A 13,464-nucleotide genomic window follows, 5' to 3' on the forward strand; every position below is an offset into this window, starting at 1 on the left:
GGTGATGATGATTTTAAGGGTGGGTCACCCATTTTGTTCTGGGGAGGTGGGGGGTCATCAATTTTGTACACATGTACTTGAGGGAGGTCAGCAATTTTGTACATAAAAATATTTTAAAATTATGCTTAAAAATATTACTTTGTACATGACATGCAGGGGGGTCACTCACTTTGTACATAAATTTTAGTGGCAGTCATTCACATTGTACATGCATCTCCATAAAAATAATCATCACCCCTCCTGGCTATAAATTATGAACGGCTCCTAACTCCATTCCAGGACTAATGTGTGCAGTTATCAGTATGGTGTCTCTGCTAGAGATATACTTTTAATTGATAATTAATATTCTTCTCTGTTTGCCAAAAAATTTTTCAGTGATGTAAACCAGAGGCAAGCGTGTCAATGGTATCAACACAGTCATGTCTTGAAATTATTACAATGTCAATGAAATGCAGTGATACTTTCAACAACATACTTTGAGATCATATTGTATATAACAAGATGAGAAGGCCAAAGTTTTACAAAATCACGGAATGTTCATTTTGCTGAAGACAATATCAGTAACTCAATCTTGCCCTGGCCTTATGTTACTGGAGTACTGATAAAAGAAATCTGTGAAGGTCCGGGTTAGAATATTGATCTTCAGTAACCCATGCTTCTTGCAAGAGGCAACTAACGGGATCGGGTGGTCAGGCTCGCTGACTTGGTTGACACATGTCATTGGTTCCCCATTGAGCAGATTGATGCTCATACTGTTGATCACTGGATTGTCTGGCCCAGACTCGATTATTTACAGACCGCTGCCATATAGCTGGAATATTGCTGAGTGCGGCGTAAAACTAAACTCACTCTCTCACTCACTCACTCACCCACTGATAAAGCATTAAATCTAACTCATTCACTGTTTGCATTCTGATACAACTCTAATCAATCATCAGAACATAATCCTTGAGTACATTTCATAAAACTTTAATGCAGCTATATATCAGTTTGGTAACCACGCTGGTCCTGTTGTCCCTGGCTAGTAAAAATTCATCAGGACCATTTAATGATAAGTTTGCAGTGGGCCTGGTGGCCAGTGAATTTTGTATTGATAGTTTACTTAAGTAAATCTATGGATGATATTTTAGACCAGTGAAGTACAGACAGGACCACTAATTATTGTCCACTCACTAGTCCTGTGGTCTAGTGGGAAATTTTGAAAGGTTTCTTTCCCTGTAACCATCCATCATCTGCATCTGTGCGGCTAGGTAACACAACTGGTGAAACTATGCACATCATAATAGTGAATGTTTTATATACAATATCAGAAGTATCATTTACATGATGAAGGAAAAAATCACGTATTTTAAGTGAACAAATAGTCGTAATGCAGGTTATCATGTTTCTTTTCCTATTCCTATTTTCAGAGAAATATGTATTGGTCACAGCTGCTAATGTGTAAGAAAAAATACAACATATATTGCCGTAATTTAATGCCTTTATTTCTTGAAGAATGGGGGCGTTGGGGTAGCCTAGTGGTTAAAGCGTTGGCTCGTCACGCTGAAGACCCGAGTTCGAATCCCCACATGGGTACAATGTGTGAAGCCCATTTCTGGTGTCCCCCGCCGTGATGTTGCTTGAATGTTGCTAAAAGCGGCATAAAACCAAACTCAGTCAGTCAGTCTTGAAAAATGAAAGTATGGTAGTAAGTGCAGTACTATTTTTGGGTGATATGTCTGTAAAATGACATTTTGGTGTGAGAACAAATTATCCATTACTACTGCAGACATTGTCTAAATCAAACCAGCCAGGTCAGACATCAGTGATATGTGTGAAGTGAAAGGGAAGACTTTGGTATTTATTTTTAAACATACTATAATACTAAATGCAATGCTGATAGAAAATGCTTTATATAAATAACACTGTGATTTTAGTCCTCTCTCATATTTTCAAAGGCAAATTGATCACAGTGTCTCTCACACTCCACACACACACACACACACACACACACACACACACACACACACACACCATCACACACACACCATCACACACACACCACCACCACACACACACCACACCACACCACACATCTGCTGGGCTACCATACTAAACTGTTCAAGATCAACTTAAGAAAATGTAAACATACCACAAAACAATCCAGAATAAATTCCTGTGTATGAAAACATTCATATGCAGCTATATCATGGGTAATTTTAATTTGGTTTGTATTGATCAAGTATTGTCACTTGTTTTTATCTACTTTTGGCTTAGAGGCATGGGGCTTTAAAAAACCTGCACCATGATAATTATGGTCATATGAATGATTTCAACTCTTAATCTTCACATGCTGATTGACGTAAACTACTTTCGTTTAGTTATATTCTCATTAATATTATAATCATAATTTCAAGAATGCTATTTTTCTATCCCTGAAAACATTTGTTTAAGTATATTTTATTTTTGTTTCTCTTATCTGGTCTGGAATTCATGATAAAAATGTAAATAGTGAAAGGAAAATAGTTTAGTTACATACCCAAATCAACAACTGTGGTATTACAGGTGATCACATTAATGTTATGGTCTTGTACTATGCAGTTATTTCAAAAGTACAAAAACTAGGGTGTATCCATTGGTAGGTGTATTCCAATGGTAAACAATCATCTATGTGACCTGGCCCCGATTTCTCGAAACAAACTAAAGTCTGAGTTTTGACTTAAGTTAGAGTTTTTACTCAAATTTGAGAAAACGCATTTCCCAGAATGAGCTGAAATCGATATTTAATTCAAACATAGTAGATAATTTAAGTTTGGTGAATAGAATACTGAAGTTGTTTGGGCTTTTTGTATTTTGAAAATGCAGCTGAGTAAAAATTCAGCTGTTTCAAATTGTCAAACTCAGTTTGAAATTTGAGTAAAAACTTAAGTTTGTTTCGAGAAATCAGGGGCTGGAGAGATCAAGGATGAGAATCATCATGACATCAGTTCGAAGATGAACACATACGGTTTAGTCATAATGCCCTTTTATGGTTTTGCGTTTCTTTAAGATTGTCATAAACTAACGTTTGCTTAGTTGAATATTGTTTTCTATTTTTACAGATGTAAACCAGTCAACTCTGAGGCATTATTAAACATGCTACTTGTAATTTACTGTTTTCTCTTTCTTTGTGCCAGGGGTGGTTGGGTGGCCTAATGGTTAAAGCGTTCGCTCTTCACTCCAAAAACCTTAGTTCAATTCCCCACATGGGTACTATGTGTGAAGCCCATTTCTGGTGCCTCCACTTTGATATTGCTTGAATATTGCTAAAAGCGGCGTAAAGCCATACTCACTCACATAATTTAGTTTCAAAGTGATCAGGGTCTGCGACAATAATTTTGCATGTAATGTTTGTCAGAGGACTCTTTTAAGTTGGAGGAACATTTTTAAATGTTTAGCTCCTATGACATGATTGTTGTTCCCGGTGTTAACTACGTGACCAGACTATTATTTACAGACACTTGTTCTTGCAAACGTAAATCCTAAGATGCACCGAAAGTGTGGAGTAGAGTTGCATGCTAGTTTCTCTTATGAAAATCAAGTGGCAACACAATCTGTGAATGATGGATAATGAGTTGAACTCGGTGTTCATATAGGAAGACAAAACATGTTGATTCTAGTGCATAAGAAAGGTCTCTGATGTGGCATTGGCCTGCCTTTAGCACCACAAACAAAATCACTGGCGAAACAATGCCCTTTGAGTTCAGTGTTGCTGAGTTATGGAGTGTTTCCAGGCTCCTCTCAGTGTTCTGCCGTCGATAAGGCTGGTTGATAAAGCTGGCGATGAGTGATTGTTTATAAAATGATATGTCCCATAGCCGGATCCAGGGGGGGCTGCAGGTCCTGAAAGTTTATTAAGTGACGATTGAAACTTGTGAAAACGGGTGAAAATGAACTGTGCACAGACACACTTTCTCAAAGAGCAGTATCAGCACCTGTGTCCCTGGACGTGATTTGCTGGAACAGTGCTAAAAGCGGCCTAAAATCATACTCACTCTCTCGACTAGGCGGTCCACACACACGTGATATATGCGAAGTTACCCGTAAGTGTCATACTTTCACTTGAACTTAATATCTAAGAAGCAAAATGTGTCGTTTCTCTGCATTAGACCAATCCTGACGAATACATAAAAACAATTCCCTGATATCACCACTGTATCATTATACACAACAACAATGCATGGTGGATTGTATTCAGTAGCTGTGGAGGTCTGGTGCTATCTTCGTGATCTCTCCGGTAGGTGGTAGTCGTAGTCATTGCCGTTTACACAACGTTCCGTCACTACAGACGTAACGACCAGCACGTGTGGCCGTACAGGAACCCAGTCTAATGCGGTTACTATAATCAATGTCCAATGTTGAAGCGCAGCGACAACCTAAATCCAGTTTGCTGAGTGCTGAAATAGAGTTACATCCGGTCAGTAGTGTAACACCGACTAGCATTAGTGTTATACCGAGTATCAGTATAGTGTATTTCGACTATCAGTAGTGTTATACTGAGCATCAATAGTGTCATGCCGACTATCAGTAGTGTTATACTGAGTATCAGTATAGTGTCATGACGAGTATTAGTAATGTTATACCAAGCATCAATATAGTGTCATGCCGACTATCAGTAGTGTTATACCGAGTATCAGTATAGCATCATGCCGACTACCAGTAGTGTTATACCGAGTATCAGTATAGCATCATGCCGACTACCAGTAGTGTTATACCGAGTATCAGTATAGCATCATGCCGACTACCAGTAGTGTTATACCGAGTAACAGTATAGTGTCATGCCGACTATCAGTAGTGTTATACCAAGTATCATTATAGTGTATGTCGACTATCAGTAGTGTTATATCGAGCATCAATATAGTGTCATGCCGCATGATGTCGATATAGCACCATGCCGACTATCAGTGTTATACCAAGCATCAATATAGCTTATACCGAGTATCAATTTAACACCATGCCGACTATCAGTAGTGTTATACCGAGCATCAATATAGTGTCATGACGACTATCAGTAGTGTTATACCGAGTATCAGTATAACATCATGCCAACTACCAGTAGTGTTATACCGAGTATCAGTATAGTGTCATGCCAACTATCAGTAGTGTTATACCGAGTATCAGTATAGTGTATGCCGACTATCAACAGTGTTATACCGAGTCTCAATATAGCATCATGCCGACTACCAGTAGTGTTATACCAAGTATCAGTATAGCACCATGCCGACTATCAGTAGTGTTATACCGATTATCAGTATAGCGTCATGCCGACTACCAGTAGTGTTATACCACGTATCAGTATAGCACCATGCCGACTATCAACAGTGTTATACCGAGTATCAATATAGTGTCATGCCGACTACCAGTAGTGTTATACCAAGTATCAGTATAGCACCATGCCGACTATCAGTAGTGTTATACCGAGTATCAGTATAGCGTCATGGCGACTAGCAGTAGTGTTATACCAAGTATCAGTATAGCACCATGCTGACTATCAGTAGTGTTATACCGAGTATCAGTATAGCGTCATGCCGAGTATCAGCAGTGCTACGATACCCGTATCAAACACATTACAATCGTATAACCATCGCTTTCTTTTTCCCTTCAGTATATAATCGAAATGCAGAAACTTTCAAGTTGGTAGCGGCAACACTATGTTATTCTGCCTCTACACAACATGTCTTCTAAATGATATATTTCTTTCGTATGTGACCAAAGACCCTCTGCGAAACATACCGATTACTCATTGACTGATTAATTAATCGATCATTTGATTGATTACTTGGCACCAAGCATCAATAACATCCATGCACCATTATCATATACTGAAATGGTAATGTAAACCAGCAGACTCGTATTTATTCCTTAGCGACATTGAGATTGGAAACCTATAATAAACCAATAAAGATTAAAAAACCGGATATTTTAAAAAAGAATAAAGCATGATTTTACATAAATAATTTAATAACGTTTTTCATAATAAATTATAGTTATAAACAGGTTTAATTTACAAATAAAATAACAATGACCCATTAACATTCCTTAGACTAGAACGGTAATCGGACAAGAGACATCCTATTCATTGTCGGTTGCGTATACCACAGTTCACCACAAGCAAATCAAGAACCTATATGTTGTGAGGTACATTCCATAACTCTCGAAGGTTAATCAAGACAATATCGGAAATGTTTGATATAATTGTGATCTGACTATGCTAAGAAGTAAGCACGTGCAACATGCTTTCATATCTACAAAGTAAACACGTGCAACATGTTTTCATAGCTAAGACTAAACATGTGCAACATGTTTTCATTGTTTACAAGTAAACACGAGCAACAATTTTCCATGGCTTACAAGTAAACACATGCAACAATTTTTAATGGCTTACCAGTAAACACGTGCGATGTGCTTTCATGGCTTACAAGCTTAAGTAAACACGTGCAATGTGTTTTCATGGCTTACACGTGCAACATGTTTTCATGGATAAGAAGTAAGCACGTGCAACATGTTTTCATATCTACAAACTAAACACGTGCAACATGTTTTCATAGCTAAGACTAAACACGTGCAACATGTTTTCATTGTTTACAAGTAAACACAAGCAACAATTTTTCAGTGCATGTGCAGTAAATCACATGCTGGAAGTTAGTATTGAGTCACTTTTAAGTTATTGCATCGGAAACGTAAAGGCACGATTTACAAAGATCCATTTCGGTTGACAGTATTTGAGTAATGCTGAATAATGCTGAAAGACTTGTACGTTTTGTGACGCTTTCTGTTGCTGACGCTGTGATGAAGATGTTTGGTCAGTCGTCCACACTCGCCCCTTTCCGGAAAGTGCGACTTGTTCCGGAATGACACGAGTGAACAAGAACGCTTGGCGGGATCACACATGGGTGTTGTTTGGGAGGTATAAAACCAAATCAGGATAACATTCGATGTGGTTGGTTGTGCTCATATCAGACGTTTTGTGGAAGGGCACGGCTTGAACATGGGTCGTAAGTAATGATTGTACATGATTAGTGAATCTGTGCTGTAAAACCGGATCCAAGGGATTGGTGGGTGGGTGTGCAGACCCTCACCTTCTGTCGTGGCTGTTTTTGTTTGTGAACAAGTAGGGGTTGTCCTGAAATAGTATCACATGACATTAATGAGACCACGTACTTTATAAACGCTAGTAGTCATGCATTTATTCACAAAGTAACGAACGAAAGGGGACGCGAGCACGGATTGTGGAGTCTTAAAGGCCCTGCAATTCGTAGTGCAGAGTTGCGTGCCTTGGGAACAAAAAAGCGCTATAATCCATGGTTCGAATCCCGGTTCGCCCTAATTATGTTACAGGGTTTGTCAGCACCAAACCCCTGCTCGTGGTTTACACTGAAGTGGTGCATGTGTAACATCTGCGATACATCAGACTGTGTTTGATTACACCTATATGGCAAACCTCTACGATCTGTCTTACTTTCCCCGACTTCAGACTGAAATGTCGTGATTTACACAACTCACAGCACAAATAGAGTGTTACAGCCACCTACCGGAGTAGGACAGTTGGGCGACTGACCAGGCGACCAGCTCCTTCTCTTCTCACCGACTGGCTCGATCTTAGAATAAAAAAAAGGAGCAAATATCAGCTGATGGCCGAGGCATCAACCAGTGCTAAGCTTTTCCCATATTCCTAAACCATATTATTTTCATTTCCGCCCGTTCTTGCCATCGTGATGCTATAGTCCCAAATGACGCAAGTCTAGATTGCCTACAGGTTCTTAATTTCCCATCTCGTTTGGGCTCCTTTTTAGCTATATAGTTTCAATTGTGTCTTTTATAAATCTATGTTTTCGGAGACTATCGTTAGTCTAGCAGAGTACTTGCAAGGTTAAATACACATTTATAAATGGCTGTCATTCAAACAATACCAAATTTGAATGGATTCATAAAGGACTTTCTGTTACATTTAGGATGTTTGTTTGTTTTAATCAAGTCTGGACCAGACAATCCAGTGATCAACATCATGATCGCCGATCAACGCAATTGGGATATGATGACATGTTTCAACCAAGTCAGCGAGCCTGACCACCAGATTCCGTTCGTCGCCTCTTACGACAAGCATGGGTTGCTGAAGACCAATTCTAACCCGGATCTTCACGGGTGATACATGTGGGGTAGACTACCATGTTATTCCACAAAGCGATGGCGGCTGCGGCGTGAGCGCGTCTACTGAAGTGGAAACAGTCTGGGGAGAAGAAGGTGAGATCCGGCTTGCCGTCCTGAAAACATCAGGATATTGATGAAAAAACATTAATATCAACACCCCTGCAACTAGTGTCAAGCGTAAACAAAACTTGTGTAGTGAGTCTGGTTTTGTATCTAGATCACTGTTGTCTACAAACGCATATCAGGCGGAAGAAAGTCGCATTCATCTCGCATGTACAGCTGTAGGTAGGATTCTGGGCCCCGATCCACAAAGCGTTCGTAACGTTACGACCTGTCGTAACTCTATTGTTTATCATAGGCATGCGAATGTCGTAGCGCTACGAACGTATTGTGGATCACAAAGCGTTTGTAGCGCTACGACATTCGTAAACCTATGACAAACTATAGAGTTACGACAGGTCGTAACGTTACGAACGCTTTGTGGATCGGGGTCCAGGAAAATAGTATGGTTTACTAACGGGGGCCAAATCTATATGCAGAGTTGCGTCCCTTAGATATACGATTCACTGGTTGCGATATCTGATCTGATCCTTGAACCTTACCCAGGGTTCATCAAAACTGTAACTTTCAACTGAATAATCACAACGAGACTAACAGATGATAATAAATGATGTTGTGAAGTGTATATACAAATTAAAGATTCCCACAGCATACCTTTAAGGGTAGCATCGTTTCTTTGAAGAACGGCTGTAGGACCACTGTGAAGTCGTCCCTGTCGTCGTACCTCCCACTGGCCACCAGCTTCTCCAGCGCGGTGTCGTAGTCTTCCGTTGCCTGATGAAGTTGCTGTGACGCCTCCTCGCTGCCAGGGTAGGCGGCACAACGACATATAAACCTGAGGAAGGGTTACAATATGTGGATGAACATCGTCTGCATTAGCTAAGATACATAGCGTTCACTGACATGAACAGTGAACGCTATGTATCTTAGCTACGTCTGTATCACAGTGAAAGGGATGTTTCGGTGTAGGTTCTAACGCCCTTATCAAGCAAGTGGTGAAGACATATAAACCTTGAATACCGGATAATGTCAACAAAAACAGGTTATGCTGGACATACTAAATGTCTGAATGTGTCTTCTATTCTCAGATCGCGGAAGTGTTTTAATAAATATCAAATTGGGAATTGTATACTTTGTATAGACTACGTAATGATAATTCTATATAGACCCGCCAATGGTGCAACTGTGTCTAGTACTGAGGCAACTTTCACGAACACCTTCATATTAACATTTTACATTTTATGCTAATCGTTTACGGGCGGTGGATCCCAAGATCGTTTTCCAATGGCAATTCTCTTACAGGTGAGCTACTGAACAGACAAGGCCAATGTTGAGTTTCTTCATCTCGTCCACATGGTTCACCTCCACCAGGTTGACGAAGGCGCGGGGGATGCCTGCGTGGAGGATGTCGAGGGCCTTCTGTACACGTTGGACGTAGTTGCTGGCGTTGTAGCGCCCCTGTGGAAAACAAAACAACTCATAGTCTACTCATGTGGAAACTCGCGGCACCTTAAGCTGAATGTCATAGAGACTGGCTTGAAGGTTTCAGGAGATGATCCGTGAAGCATGATACCATCCTTCCGTCCCACATCCGGTGTTCGTGGTTCAGGAGAATGCTTCTCTATCTGTCTGCGTCTAATCTCCGCTCAACTTAAATCCCAGAGTTCGTTGATCCCAACCATTCCACGTCAAGTTACCGTATTTCTCTAAATCCCTGTAACTCATCCCAGCCGTTCAAGTACTAGTACGTTTATTGGTTGGAGTGCCAACATACACGTTGTTGAATGGTTATATGTAGTTTATTAAGTCGAGATTCAGGGTCTACAAATAAACTAACGGGCAAAAGAAACGATACCAAAATTTAATTTGATAATTTGGACCTCATTCCTTCATTTATACTGTGACTCACAGGACTTGTTATTGTTGCTGCTCCAGTGAAATGACTGAGGTGCATGTTGCCAATACACCTGTTATTTAAATTCACTGTCCTTTTTCACAATGGTGGTTTGTAGTTATGTAATATCAGTGATTTCGACTTGGTATCGTTTCTTTTGCCCGTTAGTAGCCTCAACGCCACGCTTGTCATTAGACAGTACGATATGTGGATCGGGTGGTCAAAATGTTTGGCCATGATGATAGAGTGTCTTGTATCCCGTCAACTTGGATCGTTGATATTCTGTTTATCTATTGTTTAGTTTGGCTTGCTGAGAAACTATTGTTTACAGACCTCAATGATCTATATGGGATATTGCTGACTGCAGCGTAAAAGTTCACTCACTCACTCATTCATTCTCTTACTCACTGGGTGAATAGTCCGGAGGTATACTCACCTTATCCTCACAGTAGTCGCACAGGTCATTGCCGCCGATGAATATGGTGATGAGCTTCCAGTCGTTCTTGAAGTCGACCCCTGGTTCGGACTTCAGCCGTTCTACCAGAGACTCGGCCTGCTCAACCATATCCCTTTGTACACAGTATAAGTGAATGAAGTCAGCCAGGGTTACACCTGACGTGATGAGTGCCGTGAACAGGTCATAGAATGAATTGTTAAAACTTGTTAATACAAACAATATTTTTAATATACATTTCCTTAACACATGTCCGTTACACAGAAACAAAACAATTGATACCAATCCTCAGAATGAGACTTGCTAAATAGATAAAGTAGTAAGTGTTTAGGAATGGATTTAGGTCAGCCAGAATGAATAGCAATATTCGGTAAACCAAACCTAAACATAATGACTATGATTCTAACGTTTTTTCGATGATAAAGAAAAAATATTTTCGACTGCAAGTTGACTTTCAAAACAAGTATGTCCATCACGTCTTCAACCACCCGCTAATATAGGACTCCGATTTGGATAAAACATATATACCAGCTTTTGTTGAAAAATTCAGACTCCATGGTTTAATCACACTTAACCAAATTTTCAGGGAAAAAATCATGTTTCTTAACTTGGAATATCATTTCACAGTCGTAACAACCTCATCTCTAATGATCACTTTCGCTCTCTCGCACGCACGTACATACGCACACGCACACACACGCACAACCTCTCTTACTCTGATTTGGCCCCTGGTACTGCAACATCAAGGTGAGCGTTCCTGCTCCTCGCCGAGCCGCTCTTCACGGAGAACCCTTTCACGTTCGGGTTGAACTTTCTCACAATATCTGAAGAACACGTTTAATAAATGTGAGTGGCTGTAGACAGACCCTCAGTTGTCCTAAATTGTATAGTACTGTATATTCTCCACTATAGTACAACATTGAGCAACGTTAATATCGTATCATGCAGTAAACTTAGCAGTTGTTGTATGGCCTTATTACCGTACAACACAGGAGACTGTCTATTATTGTTGGACATATAGTGTATCCCAAGCAACTACTAATTAGGATATAGGAAATATTAATGCCATAATTTGGCGTGCTGTATGACAGAGGAGATGTCGTACTTGGAATAGTTGGTTGGTAGTTGTAGTCGCCATCGCCGCCGATGCTGCAAGAGAACACCAACATCTTATTGTATATTATTACTCATACAGCTACTCATACAGCTACTGTATCAACTTTGCCAGTACGTCACAGGCTGTAGTGCAAGAGGAGAAAACACACAACTACCTGAAGGAGGGTTGTAGTATATAAATGATCTCTTATTGCTGAATTAGTTACTATTGCCAAACCAGGGGTGGAAATAACTTAAAAATTGCTAGTGTACTCCGGTACAGTGGCACATGTAAAATCACTTGCCCTGATATTTTTTCCACTATACTGGCCGTTTTCTTGTTGATTCTTTAAATAAACAACATAACTAACATTGGAATATCAACTGGACACCGGTACAGTGTGATATACAAATTTGCTTGCCCGACAGAAAAAAACACTGGACTAGGGCGTCGGGCAATGGGTTATTTCCACCCCTGCAAACTATGTCTGTATTTAATATAGTTACAAAATATGTCGAACTGTCACGGGGACATTAAATGTTAAGTAATTGTAACATAATTGATACTCCAGTAGGATCTATTTTACAATCGACTATTTTTGCGATAACGGTTAGGTTAAGTTGATTTGTTAATATATTTTCAGGAACCGAACAGAGGGGAAACAGAAACCGGCTACCGAGTAAATACATATAAATTAGTGAAATGTTCCCACCTCCAAGACAGTCCCCGGTCCTGCCAGAGGAGTCCAATAATGGTGCAGGCTGTAATTCCCGTCCCGGCCTGCAACACACAATATGACGTCACACAACACGGACATACCGGAGTTATTACACAGCTATTTGTTTAATACCATTCTTGCTATATCCGACGGGTGGTTTGGTATCCATGAATATAAGGCCGATGACTTACCGTGATGGAGTCGCCCAGGGCCGCCACCACTTGGACATCAGCAGGGGTCAATCTGTGAACTGGTAAATATTGAAACAGAGTTTATTTGGTATTTTTCTAAAATAACATACAAAACAGGTACAACATGATTGTGTTATGGAAATTCCAATATTTGCTGCAATTTCATGCCATAATACAAATGATGATATAATATATTAATAATATAATATAAATATGTGTTTTTACATATCGCATGGTGGGAATCACTAGATTGTCTGGCCCAGGCGCGATTGTTTTCAAACAACATCGTACAGCTGTAATAAACAAACACGTTTGCTGAAACAAACACGAACTCATGATACAGTCACAATTGTACAACCGACTCATAGTTGTGGAACGGGTTTTGTCGCTTCTAATCCAATACATTTAAACATACAGGGGTTCCCTTATAACTTCACTGTCAGGCGCGTACCAACCCAATTCTTTCGTGTAAGCCTGATAGGTTGCAAAGCTGTATAATTGAAGTATTGAGGGCTTGCCCAACTTTATTTTTTTATGCTGCTGGCTGGCTGGCTGAATTTAGTTTTACGCCGCTTTTAGCAATATTCCAGCAATATCACGGGGACACCAGAAATGATCATTATTTGTGAGACGTGAAGTGTTATATCGTTTTACGTTTGATGATTTCAATAACTTCAAAATGTTATTATCTTATCAATATTTTGAAATCATAAGGAAAACTTAGAGTAGTCTACCATTAATTCAGACAGAATAATCATTTGATTGAAATGTGACCTCATATGCAAGTATGTTTTGACATTGTTTAACGCATGTTCACTGCATTGGTACAATACCATACATCGAGTATTTGGTGTTGCTTTTTCTAAATGAAATGATAAACAAATG

General features: G+C 39.8%; 1 protein-coding gene across 1 annotated transcript in view; it reads right to left on the reverse strand.

Annotated features, from left to right (window-relative positions):
* Window positions 1-5,961: 5,961 nt before the first annotated feature.
* LOC124286166 (phospholipase B1, membrane-associated-like) overlaps window positions 5,962-13,464 on the reverse strand; it is a 42,658-nt gene continuing 35,155 nt past the window's right edge. The window contains exons 32-41 of the mRNA XM_046722516.1: window positions 12,580-12,638; window positions 12,383-12,450; window positions 11,680-11,723; window positions 11,290-11,398; window positions 10,557-10,689; window positions 9,527-9,684; window positions 8,881-9,061; window positions 8,184-8,279; window positions 7,551-7,616; window positions 5,962-7,141 (exon numbers count right to left, since the gene is read on the reverse strand). Of these exons, the coding sequence (XP_046578472.1) occupies window positions 7,094-7,141; window positions 7,551-7,616; window positions 8,184-8,279; window positions 8,881-9,061; window positions 9,527-9,684; window positions 10,557-10,689; window positions 11,290-11,398; window positions 11,680-11,723; window positions 12,383-12,450; window positions 12,580-12,638 (962 nt within the window). The 3' untranslated portion in view covers window positions 5,962-7,093. The remainder of the gene's footprint in view (window positions 7,142-7,550; window positions 7,617-8,183; window positions 8,280-8,880; window positions 9,062-9,526; window positions 9,685-10,556; window positions 10,690-11,289; window positions 11,399-11,679; window positions 11,724-12,382; window positions 12,451-12,579; window positions 12,639-13,464) is intronic.

Source organism: Haliotis rubra, unplaced genomic scaffold (genome assembly GCF_003918875.1).
Source record: "Haliotis rubra isolate DU_JTF1 unplaced genomic scaffold, ASM391887v1 Scf377, whole genome shotgun sequence".
Classification (NCBI taxonomy): Eukaryota; Metazoa; Mollusca; class Gastropoda; order Lepetellida; family Haliotidae; genus Haliotis; species Haliotis rubra.